Consider the following 22,418-nt stretch of genomic DNA (forward strand, 5'->3'; position numbering starts at 1 on the left):
ACGTCCCACCATTCGGGAGTGCATGCGGGTGCTGGGCCTTATGGTCTCCTCTTTCGAGGCGATTCCGTACGCCCAATTTCACACTCGTCCGCTACAACAGATGATCCTTGCCCTCTGGAACAAGAACCCTCGGGGTCTAGACACTCCTGTTCGTCTGTCCCGGCAAGTTCGAGCGTCTCTCCCTTGGTGGCAGTCTTCCCTGAACCTATCGTCAGGAAAGTCCTTCCTTCCGTTCTCCTGGACGATAGTCACCACAGACGCCAGCCTCATCGGTTGGGGAGGTGTTCTCCGGAACCTCACAGTTCAGGGTGTCTGGTCGACGGAGGAATCCAGTCTCCCGATAAACGTTTTGGAATTAAGGGCGATTTTCCACTCCCTCTCCCATTGGACTCCTCTCCTTGCGACTCGCCCGGTGCGGGTTCAGTCGGACAATGCCACGGCTGTGGCTTATGTCAACCATCAGGGCGGGACTCGCAGTCAGGCAGTAATGCGGGAAGTAGCGAGGATCCTCTTATGGGCGGAGGATCATGTTCCAGTATTGTCGGCAGTGTACATCCCGGGAGTCGACAATTGGACGGCGGATTTTCTGAGTCGCACCAAGGTGGATCCGGGAGAGTGGTCTCTCCATCCGGAGGTGTTCGAGGACATCTGCCACCGATGGGGCCGTCCGGACGTAGATTTGATGGCTTCCCGGCTCAACCACAAGGTGCCGGTGTATCTAGCCCGCGCTCGAGACCCACGGGCGGGCGGGGTGGACGCGCGGGTATCTCCATGGCAGCGGTTCAGCCTCCTTTAAGTCTTCCCTCCGATTCCTCTGTTGCCAAAGGTGCTGCGCAAGATCGAGGCGGAAGGGATACCAACCATTCTCGTCGCTCCGGATTGGCCTCGCCGCGCCTGGTTCTCCAGCGTCGCTCGTATGTTGGCGGACGTTCCGTGGCCTCTGCCCGGCAGAGAGGATCTCCTGTCTCAGGGGCCGCTCTTCCACCAGAATTCACGGCAGCTGCGTTTAACGGCGTGGCTGTTGAGACCGCCATCCTGAGGAAGAGAGGCTTCTCTGATGCGGTGGTGAGAACCATGATCAGGGCTCGGAAGCCGGCTTCTTCACGAATCTATTATCGCACCTGGAAGGCCTTCCTGGTTTTTTGTGAGAAATTGGGCTACCCGCCCCTACGTTTCTCTGTCCCAGTGGTGCTGTCCTTTCTCCAGTCCGGGTCTGTCGCTCAGTTCTTTGAAGGTCAGGTTTCTGCTTTGGCTATCTTTTTTCAGAGGTCCATTGCCTTTTTGGGACCTGTAAAAACCTTCCTGCATGGGGTGGCGCATTCTGTTCCCCCGTATGTGCCTCCCTTGCCCACCTGGGATCTCAACTTGGTTCTGCGCGCCCTTCAGGCGGCGCCTTTTGAACCTCTGAGGGAGGTCTCTCTGGTTTTACTCACCTGGAAGGTAGTTTTTCTGGTGGCCATAACCTCCATCAGGAGAGTTTCGGAGCTGGCCGCACTTTCCTGCCGGGAACCTTTTCTGGTCTTTCACCAGGATAAGGTGGTGCTCAGACCGGTGCCTTCTTTTTTGCCCAAGGTGGTTTCTCCCTTCCACCTTAACGAGGATCTTGTCCTGCCCTCTTTTTGTCCTTCTCCGGCGAACCCCAAGGAATGCGCTCTCCACTCCCTGGACGTCGTCAGGGCTCTGAAGGTGTACCTGGGGGCTACCGCTTCCTTCCGGCATTCAGACTCTCTCTTTGTGATTCCTGAAGGGTCCCGTAAGGGCCTGGCGGCTTCCAAGGTCACCGTGGCGCGGTGGATCCGTTCCGCTATTGCTGCGGCATATCGCGCTCGTGGCCATGTTCCGCCGTCGCGGATTACCGCTCACTCCACAAGGGCAGTGGGAGCTTCCTGGGCTAGACGCAATCGCACATCCGTTTCCCAGTTGTGTAAGGCGGCCACTTGGTCGTCCTTACATACTTTCACAAAGTTTTAATCAGTTACACTCTCTGGCCTTGGCTGATGCTGTTCTTGGGCGCAGGGTATTGCAGGCTGTGGTTCCGGTTTGACTGCTGGACGTTTATTCCTGGCGGTGTTGGATTTGTTCTTTTTTCCCACCCCATGGACTGCTTTGGGACGTCCCATGGTCTGTGTCCCCCAATGGAATGAACGAGAAAAGGAGATTTTTGTGAAACTCACCTGTAAAATCTTTTTCTCGTAATTTCCATTGGGGGACACAGCTCCCGCCCCTTTTTTGGTTTACGCCTTATGCTGTGCTGTGTGATGGTTTCCATAGTGTTTTATTTCCGTTCTCCTTCTCCTACTGCTTTTGCAACGACTGAAGTTCTCCTGGAGGTGCCTGGGGGTATAGCCCGAGGAGGAGCTTTTTTTGCATAGTGTCCCTCCTAGTAATATCTCTAAGCTATACCCATGGTCTGTGTCCCCCAATGGAAATTACGAGAAAAAGATTTTACAGGTGAGTTTCACAAAAATCTCCTTTTTTCTGTGTGGAAATATGTATTCTGCAACTTGTGGCCTTAACCCTTTCACTACCGAAGGTTTTTTTGCGTTTTAATTTTTCTTCCCTATTTTCCTTGAGACATAACTTTTTTATATTTATGTTCACATAGCTTTATGAGGGCTTATTTTTTATGGGACAAGTTGTACTTTCTAATGTCACCATTAATTATAGCATACAATGTAGTGGGAAGTGGTAAAAAAAAAAAAATTCCAAATGGGGTGGAATTGGAAAAAAAAAAGCACAATTCCTCCACCGTTTTACGAGTTTTGTTCCCACAGCATTTCGTTTGCGGCAAAATTGACCCATGTCCTCTATTCTCTGGGTCAGTGTTTTTACAATGATACCCCATTTTTCCAAATAGTGTAAAAATAAATGTAAACTTATAGTTACATCTACTATAGTAGAGCTGTGTCGGGGCTCATTTTTTGAGGGACAATCTGTCATTTTTATTGATACCATTTTGCAGTGGGTGTGACTTTTTGATCACATTAAATTTTTTGGGTAAGCGAAGCAATGAAAAAAAATTGCAAATTGGCCATTTCGACCCTTTTTTTTTTCCCCCGTTACGCCATTCGCCGTATTGGAATTTTTTATTTTATTTAGGTATTTATTTTTTTATTATACGGAAAGGGGGTGATGTAAACAATTTTTTATATATTTAACAGTTTAAAAAAGATTTGTACTGATTTTGAAGCTCATATGAGCCTATAAAATCTGTTTTTAATTTTTGATTTTGAACAATCATGTATTTTTAACCACCTCAGCTCCCCTAGCTTAAACACCCTTAATGACCAGACCATTTTTTACAATTCTGCACTACACTACTTTCACAGTTTATTGCACGGTCATACAACTTACCACCCAAATTAATTTTACCTCCTTTTCTTCTCACTAATAGAGCTTTCATTTGGTGGTATTTCATTGCTGCTGACATTTTTACTTTTTTGGTTATTAATCGAAATTTAATGAAATTTTTGCAAAAAAATTACATTTTTCAATTTCAGTTGTAAAATTTTTTTAAATAAAACTACATTTCTATATAAATTTTTCTCTAAATTTATTGTTCTACATGTCTTTGAAAAAAAAAAAATGGTTTGGGTAAAAGTTATAGCGTTTACAAACTATGGTACAAAAATGTGAATTTCCGCATTTTGAAGCAACTCTGACTTTCTGAGCACCTGTCATGTTTCCTGAGGTTCTACAATGGCCAGACATTACAAACACCCCACAAATGACCCCATTTCGGAAAGTAGACACCCTAAGGTATTCACTGATGGGCAGTGAGTTCATAGAACTTTTTATTTTTTGTCACAAGTTTGCTGAAAATTATGATTTTTTTTAACTTATTTTTTACTTACAAAGTCTCATATTCCACTAACTTGTGACAAAAAATAAAAACTTCCATGAACTCACTATGCCCATCACGAAATACCTTGGGGTGTCTTCTTTCCAAAATGGGGTCACTTGTGGAGTAGTTATACTGCCCTGGCATTTTAGGGGCCTTAATGCATGAGAAGAAGTCTGGAATTCAAATGTGTAAAAAATGCCCTGTAAAATCCTAAAAGTACTCATTGGAATTTGGGCTCCTTTGCCCAACTAGGCTGCAAAAAGTGTCACACATCTGGTATCACCGTACTCAGGAGAAGTAGGGCAATGTGTTTTGGGGTGTATTTTTACATATACCCATGCTGGGTGAGAGAAATCTCTCTCTAAAAGTCAACTTTTTCAATTTTTTTATACAAAGTTGTCATTAGAGAGAGATATTTCTCTCACCCAGCATGGGTATATGTAAAAAGACACCCCAAAACACATTGCCTAACTTCTCCTGAGTACGGCGATACCACATGTGTGACACTTCTTTGCAGCCTAGGTGCGCAAAGGGGCCCAAATTCCAATGAGTATCTTTTAGGAGGGCATTTGGATTCCAGACTTCTTCTCACGCTTTAGGGCCCCTAAAATGCCAGGGCAGTATAAATACCCCACATGTGACCCCATTTTGGAAAGAAGACACCCCAAGGTATTCCGTGAGGGGCATGGCGAGTTCATAGAAGTTTTTTTTTTTTTGGCACAAGTTAGCGGAAATTGATTATTTTTTTGTTTTTTCTCACAAAGTCTCCCTTTCCGCTAACTTGTGACAAAAAATAAAATTTTACATGAACTCGCCATGCCCCTCACAAAATACCTTGAGGTGTCTTCTTTCCAAAATGGGGTCACATGTGGGGTATTTATACTTCCCTGGCATTTTAGGGGCCCTAAAGCGTGAGAAGAAGTCTGGAATATAAATGTCAAAAAAAAATTCCGCATTTGGATTTCGTGAGGGGTATGGTGAGTTCATGTGAGATTTTATTTTTTGTCGCAAGTTAGTGGAATATGAGACTTTGTAAGAAAAAAATAAATAAATAAATAAATAAATATCAATTTCCGCTAACTTGTGCCAGAAAAATGTCTGAATGGAGCCTTACAGGGGGGTGATCAATGACAGGGGGGTGATCAGGGAGTCTATATAGGGTGATCACCACCCTGTCATTGATCACCCCCCTGTAAGGCTCCATTCAGAGGTCCGTATGTGTTTTGCGGATCCACGGATCCATGGTCGGATCTGCAAAACACATACGGACGTCTGAATGGAGCCTTACAGGGGGGTGATCAATGACAGGGGGGTGATCAGGGAGTCTATATGGGGTGATCACCCCCCTGTAAGGCTCCATTCAAACGTCTGTATGTGTTTTGCGGATCCGATCCGTGGATCCGCAAAACACGTACGGACCTCTGAATGGAGCCAGCCTTACAGGGGGGTGATCAGGGAGTCTATATGGGTTATATGTCATTGATCACCCCCCTGTAAGGCTCCATTCAGACGTCCGTATGTGTTTTGCGGATCCGCGGATCGGATCCGCAAAACACATACAGACGTCTGAATGGAGCCTTACAGGGAGGTGATCAATGACAGGGGGGGTGATCAGGGGTTAATAAGTGACAGGGGGGGGGTGTAGTGTAGTGGTGTTTGGTGCTACTTATTACAGAGCTGCCTGTGTCCTCTGGTGGTCGATCCATGCAAAAGGGACCACCAGAGGACCAGGTAGCAGGTATATTAGACGCTGTTATCAAAACAGCGTCTAATATACCTTTTAGGGGTTAAAAAAAAATCGCATCTACAGCCTGCCAGCGAACGATTGAGGCTGGCAGGCTGTAGATCAGCTAGTTTACCTCCGGTTCCTGTGTGCGCGCGTTCACAGGAAATCTCGCGTCTCGCGAGAGGACGCGCCCAGAATAACAGGGCCGCCGCAAAGACGCAATCCTGCGTACGGCGGTCCTGTAGTGGTTAAAAAGGTGTTTATTACGGTCTATTGCTAATTTTTGTAATTGACCTGCCACCTGGTGGCCAAAATAAGAATTGCAGCATGAGGCCTCTTGCACACAAACGTTGTGCATCCATTTGCGGTCCCCAATGCACGGGCAACTTCTGTACGGCAACTTCTGTACGGCAGCCGGGACGGATCGAGACCCATTCAACTTGAATAGGTCTGTGATCCGTCCACACCGCAAAAATAAATAAATATATAGAACAAGTTTTTTTGCGGTGCAGAGGCATGGACAGAAACACCACGGAAGAACTCTGTAGTGCTTCCATGGGGTTCAGATCCGTGCTTCTGCTCCGCATCTCTGCGGACCCATTCAAGTGAAGTGACTGCATCCGTGATGAGGAGTGCACACGGGCCAGTGCCAGTGTATTGCGGACCCGCCGTATGTGGGCCGCAATATGGCCACAGGCACACAACGTTCATGTGCAAGAGGCCTGAATACTCTGGGTCTCGTCAGCGAGACTCAGAGCATTCAAAGCAGTTACCGACATCCCCACTGGCTGCATCTAAGGCCTTTAATTACCTCGATCGGCATTATTGCCGGTCGCAGTAATTCGTGGCAGGTCTCTGCTGTTTGAAACATGTGAACGGGCGCCATGTTTGCATATCGCTCCACACATACGGCACTGGTAGCGAAAGGGTTAAGTGGAGCAGCGCTGCAATAACCAGCTCTGAACACTACAGTGGGCGGAGCCATGAAGTTCCAGACCTACGGCAAAATGGCTGTTCGGTGGGGTTGCTGGAAGTCGCACCCCTGCTGATCTAATATTGATCATCTACCAAAAGGATATGTCACCAATAGTTCAGTTCTGGAGAACCCTAGAATAGGTATAGGCATACTTCAAGAGGCCCTTCTCCCTTGCTGTGCTGCAGTCCAATGGCAGCGGAGCGCATCACAGCCAGCGAGAAGGAGGCGCGAAAAACTGCGGGGGGAGCAGGCGCATTTGAAAAAAAGAACAAGGATAGCAGCATCAGCGGAAGGGTACCCTGCACATAAAGGTACTTCAACAAAAGAAATTCCATGAAAGGTCTCTTTAACCCTATAATAGGTTGTGGAGATCCTCAAGCACTGATCAAAATATACCTAGATGGTAAGATAAAGGTGCTACTGCTTTAACCATCCACATACAAACAGCATTTGTAAAACCTAATGCACACTTCTCCCAGAGCCGGTGAACACAGTACACACCTCTTCCGTTTTGGACTTTTTTGAAATATATCCATCATCTTCATAACCTTTTCTTTTTCTCCTAGAATAAAGGACATATAAAAGTACATGGATTAACATTTTGGGTACAGTGTATTTGGGGTAATTCATAACTATATACAGTGTGCCTCCAACATTCTGTTCTTCATGTCAAAACTGAGGGCTCCAAAAATAAGATACGGTACTGTATACAGTACAAGTCAATTGAATGATGTTTTAACCCCTTGATGACTAGACTCTTTTGGGCCTTAATGATTTTATTTTTCCCGTCGTCAAAGCTAGAACTTTTATTTTTCCTTTAATGTAGCCATATGAGGGGTTGTTGCAGTTTTTAATGGCACCATTTTGGGTTGCACATAGCTTACTCGCTTTTTCTGGGTGGGATGGAAAAACAGCAATACCACCACAGAGTTTTTACGTTCATTTTGTGGTATTAATTTTTCAACATAAATAACATGGTATCGCAGAAAGATTACAGCGATACCAAATACAGTTTTTTTTTGTTTTTTTTTAACATTAACACTTTTGCAAAATGAAAACCCTTTAAAAAAAATAAGTTTTTTCATTGCTGCATCTTAAGACCCATAACAAGGGGGCTGTAACACGCGATCTTCTGATCACTTCTATCATGCATTTGTACAGCTTATGCTGTACAATGCATTATACTGTCAGTGCTATACTGACAGTCGCCATCAGGGTGTGCCAGAGAGGCAAAGCCTGATTGGAAACACTGCAGGCAGGCCTGGAGCCTTCATTAGGCCCCAGGCTGCCATGCACATACATTGGCACCCGACAATCTCATTACTGGATTGCCTCTGCTCCCTCTGTAACCACTTAGCTGCACTATTGACCACAGCTTCTAAGGGGTTAAATACCCAGGATCGACGTTTATGCCAATTGGAGCCATTAAGGCAGAGACTCATGCAGCGCTAAGTCTGAGCTGCCCCGCCTAAGACCCCTAAGTGACCGCTGTGACAAGGCATTAGTGGTCACTAAGAAGTTAAAGGGACATGTCCATCAAAGTATTTTAACTCAGTGGTAAAAAAAAAAAAATTGTACAACTGAAATTTTAATAGAAAATATCCATCTGTAGCAGTCAGTAGATAACACATAAGTAACCAACTGTCAGTTTACTGCTGCTGTGAAAGGAAGATATTATCTGTTAGTATAATAGATTGTAGAATTGGGATAACAGTATGACGGCTCTATTCTGTTCCGTCTGTATTAATCATCCACCGACTTTCACGTGAGAAAACAATAAAAATAAACGTACAGCTCCATTCTGTCATGCATCTGTTATTTTTGGAGGAAATAAAGTCTTTCTTGTGCCAAAAATAGTGGAAATATGACAGAGTGGACAGAAACTGAGCAGATGAGACAAAGTTCAAAAATTCAAACATGTGGCATAAAACGGATGATTTTTTTCTGTTTTTCTCATGGATCAGAAAGATCAATGCAGATGTAAATGAGCCCTAGTATTGTCCCAACTTACAGGGAAACTAAAGAGTATATATACCCCAATCAGCCAAAAAATAAAACAACTGGCACCTGTCAAGGTGTGGGATATATTAGGGAGCAAGTGACGAGGCAGTTATTACAAGATGATGTTTTAGAAGCACATAAAATGGCCAAGTGTAAGGATCTGAAAGACCCTGGAGGCCTCACCTTACAGGACTTAAAGTTGTGTAACTTCTGCAAATGGCAATTATCATGTAGAGAAAGTTAATACAAGGCATTTACTAATGTATTGTGATTGTCCATATTGCTTCCTTTGCTGGCTGGATTCATTTTTCCATCACATTATACACTGCTCGTTTCCATGGTTACGACCACCCTGCAATTCATTAGCGGTGGCCACCCTTGCACACTATAGAAAAAAGCACCAGCCTATGTGAGTTCCCACAGTCCCAGCCACCATAGAGGCCAGCACTTTTTCCTATAGTGTGCAAGCACGGCCACCGCTGATAGATTGCAGGGTGGTCGTAACCATGGAAACGAGCAGTGTATAATGTGATAAATGAATCCAGCCAGCAAAGGAAGCAATATGGATAATAACAATACATTAGTAAGTGCCTTGTATTAACTTTCTCTACTTGATAAATGCCTTGTGCTGAAGTGAGACAACCCCTTTAAGGTTTTGGAGCCAGATACCCACTAAAAACCTTCCAAGGTCTTGTGGACTCCATGTCAAATATTTTCGCGGCATGAGGGGCATCTACTCTGTGTTAAGGTCCATTCACACGTCCGTGGTGTATTGCGGATCCGCAATACACCCGTCCGGCACCCCCATAGAACTGCCTATTCTTGCCAGCAATTGCGAACAACAATAGAACATGTGTGCTGTCCGCATCCATTCCTGCCCCATAGAGAATGAATGGGTCCACACCAGTTGCGCAGAATTGCGGAACGGGTGCGGAGACATTCACAGACGTGTGAATGGACCCTTAGACAAGTGGTGTTAATGTTATGGCTAATCAAGCACAATCGCCAGGACGGCCATGTTAAATACATATTCGTTTTCTACTTACACATTGCCAGCAGAGGAAGCTTCAGAGCTGTAGCACTTTTCCATTTTTTTTTCCATCAAAGCAACTTCTTCAGGCCTGGCAAATTCATATTTGGACACCAGGATCTTAAGTCCTAAAACCAGTATTTGAGAGTCTTAGTAAGTTAGTCTAATCAGAAGTCACTATTTTGTTGGGAGCACAGAGGGTACAGCATTTACACTACATTACGGATCAGTAGACTGCTCTGGGGGTCCATAATTTACCTCTGATTTTAGGCAGGGGCACACAGGTTTTTCTTCATTATGGATTTATACAGAAAATAAAAATGGTATGTTCAATTGTACACAGCATTAGGGAGCTAGGCTTCACAGAGGCACCATATGGTGGCACATGGGTCCATAATACAGAACTGTAGGAACTCTGTGTGCATGAGGCCTGCCACTCTTTATATTATGTATATTAGCTGTAGCCAATCTATTAAAATAATCCAAATACATAGTTCAATGTATTTAAAGGGAATCTGTAACCTCCCTATCAAACAGTTTGCAAACACACAGCTGTGGTTCTCCAGGTTAAAACACTTTTTCGTTTGGTAATCTGAAGCCCGATTTATGACACCTTGTTGACATGCAAATTAGGCCTTTGGTGCAATGAGGACATCACCATTGCTCTTGTTGCACCCAAGCTCCACTCCTTTCTGTGGTCAGTCCCTCCCTTTGATTGAAAGTGCCAAGCAGTGAGCGAGGGGCTGACCGCAGACTGAAGAGGAGCTTGGGTGCAACAAGAGCAATGGTGATGCCCTCAAATTGGCATTAGGATCCAAATATTAGCATAAATGCAGCGGGAAACATAAGTGTAGGAAAAGTATATAACGTACGTCTCATGCCATCCAGTAAATGTGTCATGGTTTCTCGATTGTCCTTAAGTGACAGACATTCCAATAGATAACTGGAATACAGAGGAATCAAATGTATGGATTGTGACTGCTGAGGAGAACAATGTACACTCCTGATAAAGAACTAAAGAATTTACGTTTAGAATTTTCCTTGTACCTTTCCATATTAAGTCCTGCTCTGGACACGCTGGATAAAATGGCTGTTAGAGCGATTATTGATGGTGTGAACAGTAAGCAGGCATCAGTCAGAGCAACCCGGTGCAAGAAGTCATCAGCATTTTTCCTTAACATTTCAGGATTATCCAGCAGTGGATATCGAGTCTGAAAAGTAAAATAAAAGTGAGGGTAACTGTTTTACTGGGATTTTCCGAGAATTTTTACTGATGACCTATCCTCTGGATAGGTCATCAGTATCTGATCAGTGGGGATCTGACACCCGGGACCCCTGCTGATTAGCGGTTTGAGAAGGCAGCGTCACTCACAGTAGAGACGCAACCTGCTTTTCCTAGGCCGAGTGACGACACGTTCATGCATCACGTGACCTAGGAGCAACTCAGCCCCATTCAAGTGATTAGGGCTGAGGGCGATACTAAGCACAGCTGCTATACAATGTACGGTGCTGTGCTTGGTAAGCTGCTCAGTGTCGGACCCCCACCAGTCAGATACTGAAGACCTATCAAGACTTATAGTATAGGTCATCAGTAACAAAAAAAATAATAATCTCGGAAAATCCTTTAGGTAAAACGTAAAGCATACGTGAGTTTTCAAAAATTTTTTGCATAATGGTGGTATTTCTTTGTATAATCATTACTGTGAAAGAGCAGGTCTTTTTTGGACTTTCCTAATGTCTCTTTCAGCCATATTATTCCTTTTTTCAGCTACATAGCTAGATGCATTTCACTCAGAAGCAGGGTGTGTATCCCTTCTGTGAAATCTGCCAGCACTGTCCTTTCCCTTACTTCCCACTATGTTTGTTTTCAGGTCCAGAGCTCACAGAACAGATAAGGAGGGATACATCACACTTACAGAAAGGCAGGACACTCCCGTGACTTAAGAAGCAGTTCTTTTATTAGCCTCAGGACCTAAGCTCTGACCTGCCCCTACTTTCTCTCTGCTGTCTTCTGTGTCTGTTACTAGGGATGGATCCTGTCTAAAAACAGGCAGTGGACAGAAAATCAAGTGAAAGTGAGACAACTAGTGGCCATGAGTTTACAGCTTTTTTCAGGTGGAGGCAAGCATATTTTTTAAATGAAGTGATTTTGAAATTTGCTAGTCCCATCATTCCCTATTAAATGAAATTTGTGTGACAGGACAGCTATGATGAATAGTAGGATTAACCCCTTAAGGACTTAGGACGTACCGGTACGGCATGGTTCCCGAATCCTTAAGGACCCATGACGTACCGGTACGTCATGGCTTTAATTTGCTATTCCGGCGCCACGGGGGTTAATCGGAACGGGATTTCGGCTGAAATCATTCAGCCGGCATCCCGTAACAATGCAGGGGGGGGTCATTTGACCCCCCCGTATCGACGATCGCAGAAAACCGCAGGTCAATTCAGACCTGCGGTTTTCTGCGTTTCCGGTCCATTCGGGTGTCCTGTGACCCGATGAACCGGAAAAAGACTGCGATCGGTGGCGTAATTATACACCACCTATAGCAGTCCAAGGATTTGGAGAGGCGGTGCTGGCCCTGGTGCTGAACGCCGCTGTCCAGGGTGCTGATTGGTGCAGGGGAGAGAGGCGCGAGATTCAAACTTCCTGCGCTCCTCTCTCCCCTCCTCTTCCTGTCCAGCACCCTGACCGTGCAGCACCGTCCAGCGTCCAGCTCCTGAGTCCCCCTAATCGTAATCCATCGCCACCCAGGTAGGTTAGGGTCAGTGAGGGAGAGGCACCGTTAGGAAGGGAAAGAAGGGAAAAGTTAGGAAAAAAAAAACTTTTACTAAACTTTCTTTTCTTTCTTTCTGATCCATCAGACCCCAGCCCCCCCCTGCCACTTGCCCCCCCCACCAGCCCCCCACCACCACCAGCCCCCCCCACCCTTTCACCACCAGCCCCCTTACCACCACTTTTTTTTTTTTTTTTTTCTGCGTGCGCTGACTGTCCGGCACTTTTTTTGTCCGGCCACTGTTAGCGCATCGCCCGCCCCACCGCTGATCAGCGTTGTACCGCTGATCAGCAACTTTGAACTTTTTTTTTTTTTCTAACACTTGCCCCTTTTTTTTCCTTATTTAGTACGCGAACACCCGTTGCCCCCACACACACGCACATATAATAAAGTTTGCCACACACGCACACATACACACACCCATGGCCCGCCGGATGTTCTCGGCCGAGGAGGCATACGCCCAGATTGCCTCCGACTCCGAGAACCCCAGTGAGGATGAGGATGACCCCACGTTCCTTTTGTCATCCGCATCCTCCTCATCATCATCGGATGACGATGAGCCACCAAGGCGGCGGAGACGCCGCCAGGCGGAGCCAGGGGCCCCACATGCTAGGGATCCTGTGGCCCACCCTAGTACGAGCCGCCCTGGGGTTCGTACTGGTTTCCCGGCCCACCAAATAAGTCCACCGGAGCCCCCTGCCGATGAACTTAGCTGGTGTCCCCCAGTGGACTTTGAGCCTGAGATTCCGGATTTTGCTGGCAATCCTGGAATCCAGATTCCCACAGTGGGGTTTACTGAAATTGACTATTTTAGTTTTTTTTTCAGTAACCCACTGGTGAATCTGATGGTGGAGCAGACGAATCTGTATGCCCAACAGTTCGTCGCTCAAAACCCAGGCTCATTTTTGGCTAGACCCGGTGGCTGGACGCCGGTCAGTGCAGCCGAGATGAGGACATTTTGGGGCCTCGTGCTGCATATGGGTCTAGTCCAAAAACCCAGTGTCACGTGGACAACTTTTATACCAGCATTCCCTTGTTCAGGTCCCTTGCCGCCAGATCCACGTTCGCTTGTGGGACCGTGGGGAAAAATCAACGCGGCCTCCCTGCCCACCCCCTCCAGGTACCTATCCCCAGGGGTGAGACCCGTGCACTTACCAGTGGAAACCTGTTGCTGGTCAGATATAAGGACAAGAGGGATGTCCTTATGCTGTCCACAATCCACGGTAACAGCACCACCCCAGTCCCTGTGCGAGGTACCGCGGCAACGGTCCTCAAGCCCGATTGTATCGTCGACTACAATCGGTATATGGGAGGAGTTGATCTCTCTGATCAAGTCCTCAAGCCATATAATGCCATGCGCAAAACCCGGGCATGGTACAAAAAAGTTGCGGTCTACTTGGTACAGGTTGCCATGTACAACTCTTTTGTACTATCCCGAAGCGCTGGCAGCACAGGGACATTCCTCCAATTCTATGAGGCAGTCCTCAAAGACCTGATCTTTTCGGACCGGGAAAGAGCAGGCCGGAGTACCTCGGGAATTGGAGGCGCCCGGATCGTCCCTGGCCAACACTTTCCAGGTGTGGTCCCCCATACTGGAAAGAAGGGACGAACCCAAAAAAGATGCAGAGTGTGTCACAAGAGGGGGATACGGAAGGACACCACTACTCAGTGTGACACGTGCCCCGATCATCCGGGCCTCTGCATTATCAATTGCTTCAGGGAGTATCACACTTCCATGGAGTACTAAATTTTTATAATCCCCAACAGTCCACTAGAGAACATAAAAAACTATGGCTCAAAGACTTTGGAGACACGGAAACAATTTTTTTCCCCCAAAAAAATATTAGTTTTAGAGCAGGCATCCTCAAACTGCGGCCCTCCAGATGTTGTAAAACTATAACTCCCAGCATGCCCAGACAACCTACAGCCATCAGCAGGGCATGGTGGGAATTGTAGTTTTACAACATCTGGAGGGCCGCAGTTTTTAGGATTCCTGCTTAGTGTCTCCAAAGTCTGAGAGCCATACATATTGGGCATCGTCGCGTGCGTAAAAGTCGTCGCTATAAAAATAACTTTTGACCAAACGCCTCGGATGAACGGTGTTAAAAATATAAAATAAAAACGGTGCCAAAACACCCATTTTTGGGCAAAATTTCCATTTGAATCCTTTTTGCCGGTAATAAAGCAAGGGTTAACAGCCAAACAAAACTCAATATTTATGGCCCTGATTCTGTAGTTTGCAGAAACACCCCATATGTGGTCGTAAATGGCTATATAGCCGCACGGCAGGGCATAGAACGAAGGGAACTCCATACGGTTTCTGGAAGGCAGATTTTGATGGACAGTTTTTTTTTTGACACCATGTCCCATTAGAAGCCCCCCCTGATGTAGCCTAGACTAGAAACTCCAAAAAAGTGACCCCATCTAAGAAACTACACCCCTCAAGGTATTCAAAAGTTACTTTACAAACTATGTTAACCCTTTAGGTGTTCCACAAAACTAAATAGCGAATGTAGAAACAATTTTTTTAATTTTTTTTTTTGTTACATTGCCTCAAAAAAGAGTAATGAGAGCAACCAAAAATCATATTTACCCCTAAAATAGTCCCAAAACAACAACCACCTGATCCCGTAGTTTCCTAGATGGGGTCACTTTTATGGAGTTTCTACTCTAGGGGTGCATCAGGGGGCTTGAAAGGGTACATGGTGTAAATAAACCAGTCCAGCAAAATCTGCCTACCAAAAACCATATGACGTTCCCCTTCTTCTATGTCCTGCCGTTTAGCCAAATAGTAGTTTACGACCACATATGGGGTGTTTTTGCAAACTACAGAATCAGGGCAACCCATTTTAAGTTTTGTTTGGCAGTTAACCCTTGTTTTACTCCTGGAATAAATTGATTATATTGGAAAATTTTCCAAAAAATAGAAATTTCTAAATTGTTTCTCCATCTGCCAATAACTCTTGTGGAGCACCTAAAGGGTTAACAAAGTTTGTAAACCCAGTTTTGAATACCTTGAGGGGTGTACTTTCTTAGATGGAGTCACTTTTTTGAAATTTCTATTCTAGGGGTGCAACAGGGGGCTTCAAATGGGACATGGTATAAACAAAACCAGTCCTGCAAAATCTGCCTTCCAAAACCCATATGGTGTTCCCCTTCTTCTATGTGCTCCCGTTCGGCCAAACAGTAGTTTACGACCACATATGGGGTGTTTCTGCAAACTACAGAATCGGGGCAACCCATTTTGAGTTTTGTTTGGCAGTTAACCCTTGTTTTACTCCTGGAAAAAATTTATTATATTGGAAAATTTTCCAAAAAATTGAAATTTCAAAACTGTCTCTCCATCTGCCATTAACTCTTGTGGAAGACCTAAAGGGTTAATAAAGTTTGAAAAAACAGTTTTGAATACCTTGAGGGGTGTAGTTTCTAGAATGGGGTCATTTTTGGGAGGTTTCTATTATCTAAGCCTCACAATATGACTTCAAACCTGAACTGGTCCATAAAAAGTGGGATTTTGAAGATTTCTGAAAATTTCAAAATTTGCTTCTAAACTTCTAAGCCTTGTAACATCCCCAAAAAATAAAATATCATTCCCAAAATGCTGCAAACATGAAGTAGACATATGGGGAATGTAAAGTCATCACAATTTTTGGGGGTATTACTATGTATTACAGAGGTAGAGAAACTGAAACTTTGAAATTTGCTAATTTTTCAAAATTTTCGGTAAAAATTGTATTTTTTTATGCAAAAAAATTAACTTTTTTGACCCAATTTTAGCAGTGTCATGAAGTACAATATGTGACGAAAAAACAATCTCAGAACGGCCTGGGTAAGTCAAAGCGTTTTAAAGTTATGAGCACTTAAAGTGACACTGGTCAGATTTGCAAAAAATGGCCAAGTCCTTAAGGTGAAATAGGGCCGAGTCCTTAAGGGGTTAAGTTTAGAGTCACTGTACTATGTGAACATGGCCCAATGTGTTTCTGCAGTACAAAGGCCTGTTAAGGCTGTATTCCCATAAGATTGGAGCTACTACTGTGCTGCAGACCATTATTTTGACTCAGGATATTCTGGTGGCAAGAGAATCAAGACTATCATTATAATAGACTACCTGGAGCATGAAACAAGTGCTATACCATGACACAGACAGCAGCTTGTATAAGTCTTATTACCCCACATAAAGGGAAATGTGTACAGACACGTCCAATAGATCTAATGACGAGTCCTACAACTGTCTAGTGCTCATCAGAGACTCAGAACACAGACTGCGGCATCTAGAGGCCGCACTGAGACTCCGCCATCTGATGAAAACCGAAACATCATATGGTCAAAAGACACTGTATGAATAAGAGAACTAAGCCACCATGGACGGAGAAGACACAGTTGCCCAGTATATGTTAGAGCTGTGTTGACACATCTCTGACAACAAGCGATAGCACCATTACTCCTCCATGAAGGGGGTAATGCGGTTGTCTGGTACCTGTAAAGACTTAGTAGGTCTGACAGATACAGCACAGGGAGATAGCAGAAGAATTCCACCTAATGAGGAAGGGAAAAGCAATCAGGGTCGTCAGGTAGAGCAGCCAACAAAGACGTCAACGCTCTGCCATATGAAGAAATGCCCCCGCCTGGTTTAATGCCGACTTGACAGATACAGCATATGGAGACACTGTGAATGGGTATAATGAGACTGCCTGATGACAGGAGCTGTGCAGGTTTATCAGAAACCAAATCTATCAATAGTGCAGTGACGCCACTAACTGAAAGGAGCAAAGCAGCTTCCTAGTAACCAACAAAATCGCGTAGGCCTGTCAGATAGAGAATCTGGCCATAGTGCAATACTCCACCGTCAAGGGAAAAATGCCGTGCCTGGTGTACTACATATACAGGAAGGGCAATTGGTCCATCTTGTGAGGGAAGTAATGCTGCTGCGTAGGCTATTCAGTATCGCAGCAGACTATAGCGCAACTACTCAGTCTCTTGAAGAGAGTAATGAACAGCAGAAGAGACCTTTACACTGCCCGATGGTCGAGAAAATTATCGCTAACGAGCGTTCTTATGGACGTTCATTAACAATCTGCTTGTGTAAAGGGGCCGCTGATTACCCAAACCAGGCAAGGTCAAAGCTGGGAGCTGAAGTATCCAGCTGCCCTGGGTCTGGGCCCCTGCCACAATTACGTGCTGCCTAGGCTGCCGGTGGGTTCTCTCAGGCGGTCAGACAACTTGGCTGTCCAGAAGGCTAGTCCTGACTTATGGACATGTGACTGCTATTCCCCTCCTGCCCAGAGAATTCCTTTCCGAGGGAGGCTGGGGTAGAAGAATACTTCAAATTTCTTTTGCCCCAGCTTCAGATGGGTCACCTCCTTCACAGCGCTGTCCCTGAGGGAGGGCAGCTACACTGGACAAAGGAGTGATCTGCCATTCCTTATCTTCTAGAAGCAGAGAACAAGTAGCAAAAATAATCCATAAAGGTGTCCAAAGTCTGCTATGAGCCTATACCCATAAATAAATAGTAACACTTTTGTATATTATATACCCTAAAAACATACTGAAACTTCATTATAAACTCCATAACTCACTGTACAGTTTTGTTGTGATCACAAGCCCTAAAAGCAGAATATTCTAACACATGAATATACATAGGACTCAGACCAAAACATAAAGGGGGTCATCTACTATGCTGAAATACTCCTAAATTAGGTGTATTTCAGACACAGATAGCGGCGCAACAGCTAGTTGGCGTGGGCAGGCCCTTCACAATTTTCTACGCCTGTTTTAGGAGTAGAAAAAGGTCGACCACTCAGAAACAGTCTTACATTTATAACTGGCACTGGATGCGCCAAGTTAAGGAGAGGCCTGTGAATCCATAGCCAGTTTAGGGCTTTATTAGCCCCTCCACGACTGCCATACGGCTATATATGTGCTATTTGCACATACCCCGTGCAGATAGCACATATATAAACGTTATGGCAGCGCTTTGATTAAAGCTTCTGCCCCTGCACTGCCACTGTCACGGACAGCATACAGTCCAGTAATGCCGACAAGGGACCAATCAGAGTGATCCCTTGTTGGCGATCGCTCCAATTGGTTAGTCTATGCAGACTAACAAATCGGATCGCAGCAGTGTAAAAATGCTGGTTTCATGCTCTGAAATGCAGATCAGAGCCCGAAATAAGGCATTAGCTGATCTGTGCCCCCAAATAGCTCATGCCTCCCCCATCTGTGCCCTCTGCGCGATCTGTGTGCAGTGCCTTTAACTTTGCTGGCCAAGCTCTGCCCCCATAAGAGCCCCCTGTCCTCATGAATGTGATGGTGGTGGCTCAGTTCCTGAGCCGCCATCAGCAGTGAGTGTCAGCTGTATGCTGACACTGCTATAATCCCTTAGATGCCGTGGCAGCGGCATCCATGGGGTAAATAGAGGGAGGGGGCTCCCTCTCTCAACCATCAGGCTTCTGCGCTGTGATGGCAGTGGCCAATGGTTGCCATGGGAACCGGACCCTTTGCAAATGCGTCCAGTGCTGACATCAGGAAACCTGATAATACTATACTTTGCAATGCAGAAGCATTGGAAAGTATAATACAGCCATTAGGCCCACTGGTTCTTCAAGATCCAAGTTGGACTTAAAAAAATAAAAATAAAAAAAGTGTGAAAATAAAAAAAAGTAAAAAAATAAATAAATGTAAATAAATAAATAAATGTTAATTAACCCTTTCAGGACCCTGCCATTTTTCACCTTAAGGACCAGGCCATTTTTTGCAAATCTGACATGTGTCACTTTATGTGGTGTCTGCTAACTTTAAAACGCTTTTACTTATCCAAGCCATTCTGAGATGGTTTTCTCGTCACATTATTAAAAATGCCAAATTTACCAAAAATCAGGAAAAATTAGCAAATTTCCAAATTTCAATTTCTCTACTTTTATAATAGATAGTAATACCTCCAAAAATAGTAATTACTTTACATTTCCAATGTCTACTTCATGTTTGGATCATTTTGTGAATGCCATTTTTTTGGGCAGGCAGTAAGTGCAGGGAGATCCCTGGGCGCCGCTCTACACGTCTGTATAGTTAGTTTAGAGGTTTTATTATGGTGAAAGGTCCTCTTTAAGGCCGGATCCGCATCAATGCCTTTCAATGGGCATTAATTCCGGATCCGGCCTTGCGGCAAGTGTTCAGGATTTTTGACCGGAGCAAAAAGAGCAGCATGCTGCGGTATTTTCTCCGGCCAAAAAACGTTCCGTTCCGGAACTGAAGACATCCTGAACGGATTTCTCTCCATTCAGAATGCATGGGGATAATCCTGATCAGGATTCTTCCGGCATAGAGCCCCGACGACGGAACTCTATGCCAGAACAACGAAAGTGTGAAAGAGACCTTAGAGTATAATTTTTTGCGGGATGATGTGACGGTTAGATTGGTACATATGCCTTATTGATCACTATGTGTTGCACTTTTAGTGATGTAAGGTGACCAAAAAAAATAGTTTTTTTTTAGCACAGTTTTTATTTTATTTTTTTGACAGTGTTCATTTGAGGGGTTAGGTCATGTGATATTTTTATGGAGCCGGTTGATATGGATGCGGCGATACCTGATTTGTCTACTTTTCTTTTTTACTTTATTTTGGGAAAAGGATGTTTTTTTTGTTTTGTTTTTTCACTTGAAACAAATTTTTTTTAAACTTTCTTTTTTTACACTTTATTTTTTGTCCCACTTGGACTTCAACTTTTGGTCTGATCCCCTTTACAATGCATCACAATACTTCTGTATTGTGATGCATTGGCTGTAAGTGTATTACCAGTGTAATACACTTACAGCCTGTTTGCCTATGAGATCCAGGAGGCTGTATCTCACAGGCTCTCCCGAAAGGCAGCCACGATGCCCAACGAAGGCATCGGGCGGCCTTCCCTGCCATCGTGTCCCCGTCACAGCAGCACAGGGACCTGATTGAAGCTCCGATACACGCAAGGACATCGCAGGTGCCGCGGTCAGCGCTGACCGCGGCACATCAAGGGTTAATGCGCCGGAATGCAGCAGGCTTCTGGCTATCAGTGACTGCCGGACCCCTGCCGCGGATCTGGAGGGCGTATCTCCTGCACCCGCCCGATCACAGCGCCGTACAGGTTAAAAAGAAAATAAACAGCCTTTTCACATATCCGCTCATTTATAAGAGAGTAAAAAGTTTTAAAAATAAAATAAACTACACATAATTGGTATTGCTGCGTCCGTAATGACCTGATCTATAAAATGATTATGGTACTAATCCCGCATGGTAAATACTGTAAAAATAAAAAACTATGGCGGAATTGCTGTTTTTTTTGCAAGAAAAAGAAAGAGAAGGTAGAACATGAAAAAAAACAATACAAATTTGGTGTTGCCATACCTGTATCAACCCACAGAATAAAATTATCACATCAAATATACTACATGGAGAATCTCAAAAAAAATGAAAAAAATAAACACTGACAGAAATGCAATTTTTGCCTGCTTTACCTCTTAAAAAAAAAAAAAGGAATAAAAAGTGCTCTGTGTGCTGTCCGCATCCATTCCTGACCCATAGAGAATGAATGAGTCCGCATCTGTTCCGGATAATTGCGGAACGGGTGCGGACACATTCTACGGACGTGTGAATGGACCCTTTGTGCGGTCTATCTCTCCCTCACACGGAGTACGATTCCTGCAAGAAACATGCTCCTATGAAAGAGCCCTAAATGTGATGTAAACCTAGCTTTATCTCATTAAAGATCACTACCAACAGCATAGCCCCAGTGTGAAATTGCTGATACCAGGGAATAAGGCTACATGCACACGACCGTATGCATTTTTTGCGGTCCGCAAATTGCGGATCCGCAGCAAAAAAAAAAAACGTATGACGTTCCGTATGGCATTCGTTTTGTCTGCGGATCCTTTTATTTGCGGATCCATTGTAATAAGGTCTATCCTTATCGACAAAAATAGGACATACTGATGCGGACAGCACACATTTTTTGCGGACCCATTGAAATGAATGGGTCCACATCCTATCCGCCAAAAAAACGGAACGGAAACAAAACACGATCGTGTGCATGAGACCTAAGGGATAGGATTTAAATGCAGGGTAAGAATATATTAGTTCCCCTTCAAACCTGCTAATACCTTTATATCAATTAAATATCCTTCAAATGGTCGATATGGATTGTGCACAATGAGGTGGAAATTCAGCTGTTGGATAAGCAGCAATTCATACTCCAAGATTTGTTCAAGGACATTTTCTTGGTTTTCTTGCAGGTTCCCCACAAACTGGACACTGGATACATTGAATTCATCTACTTTACAAGCCAGGAACGCACAGGTCAACCTGTAAACACAAAATATTATGCTTCAGCTCAAATCAGATACAGGAGCCATCGTGAATTACAAGAAGGCTTCGGTCATCTCCGTTATATATTGTTAAAATCTAAAAAAGTATTGGGGCACCTACTGTACACATCATACGTGCACGTGTTGCAGCGGTGACATCCTACTATGGGACCACTCAGGAATACCGCGAGCTCTTGTGAAAGAATAGGACGTTCTAAAACCTTTGTAAAGGCAGACTGCATGGCTAGCGGCTGGATTTTATACACCTGTGGCAATGGGACAGAAGGAAGCACCTGAATGTGATGATTAGGAGGTGTCCCCCAGTAGTTTCGTCCATATACTGTATTTGCTACTATAGTCCCTGAAGCAAAAGTTATATTGCAAGTGCAAAAAATACAGGGCTGACTATAGTGCTGCATGTCTTTTATAGGATCCCAACCAAAACGCTTTGCTGCGGTTTCCATGACATTCTAGTAAGGCCTCTTTCACAAGAATGTATTTGAAATCTGTATATGGCCCAGATTTTATGTTCCGGAATCCGCTGCTAATGTTAATGAATGGAGCTATTCACATGGGGATATCATTTCCATCAGTATTTGGAATCCACAGCATGTCCGAGTTCTGTCTGTATTACACATATGGAGGAAAGAATACACATAGAAATCCTGAAGCAATACTGAGGGTATATAATCAGGACTGATTTCAACACGCTAGTGTGAAAGAGGCCTAAA

General features: G+C 44.6%; 1 protein-coding gene across 1 annotated transcript in view; it reads right to left on the bottom strand.

The window, feature by feature from the left end:
• CCNH (cyclin H) overlaps positions 1 to 22,418 on the bottom strand; it is a 46,144-nt gene that overhangs the window by 6,171 nt on the left and 17,555 nt on the right. Inside the window, exons 4-8 of the mRNA XM_040420194.1 lie at positions 21,484 to 21,685; positions 10,625 to 10,788; positions 10,450 to 10,520; positions 9,594 to 9,705; positions 7,048 to 7,108 (exon numbers count right to left, since the gene is read on the bottom strand). Of these exons, the coding sequence (XP_040276128.1) occupies positions 7,048 to 7,108; positions 9,594 to 9,705; positions 10,450 to 10,520; positions 10,625 to 10,788; positions 21,484 to 21,685 (610 nt within the window). The remainder of the gene's footprint in view (positions 1 to 7,047; positions 7,109 to 9,593; positions 9,706 to 10,449; positions 10,521 to 10,624; positions 10,789 to 21,483; positions 21,686 to 22,418) is intronic.

The sequence above is a fragment of the Bufo bufo genome, chromosome 2, assembly GCF_905171765.1.
Source record: "Bufo bufo chromosome 2, aBufBuf1.1, whole genome shotgun sequence".
Classification (NCBI taxonomy): Eukaryota; Metazoa; Chordata; class Amphibia; order Anura; family Bufonidae; genus Bufo; species Bufo bufo.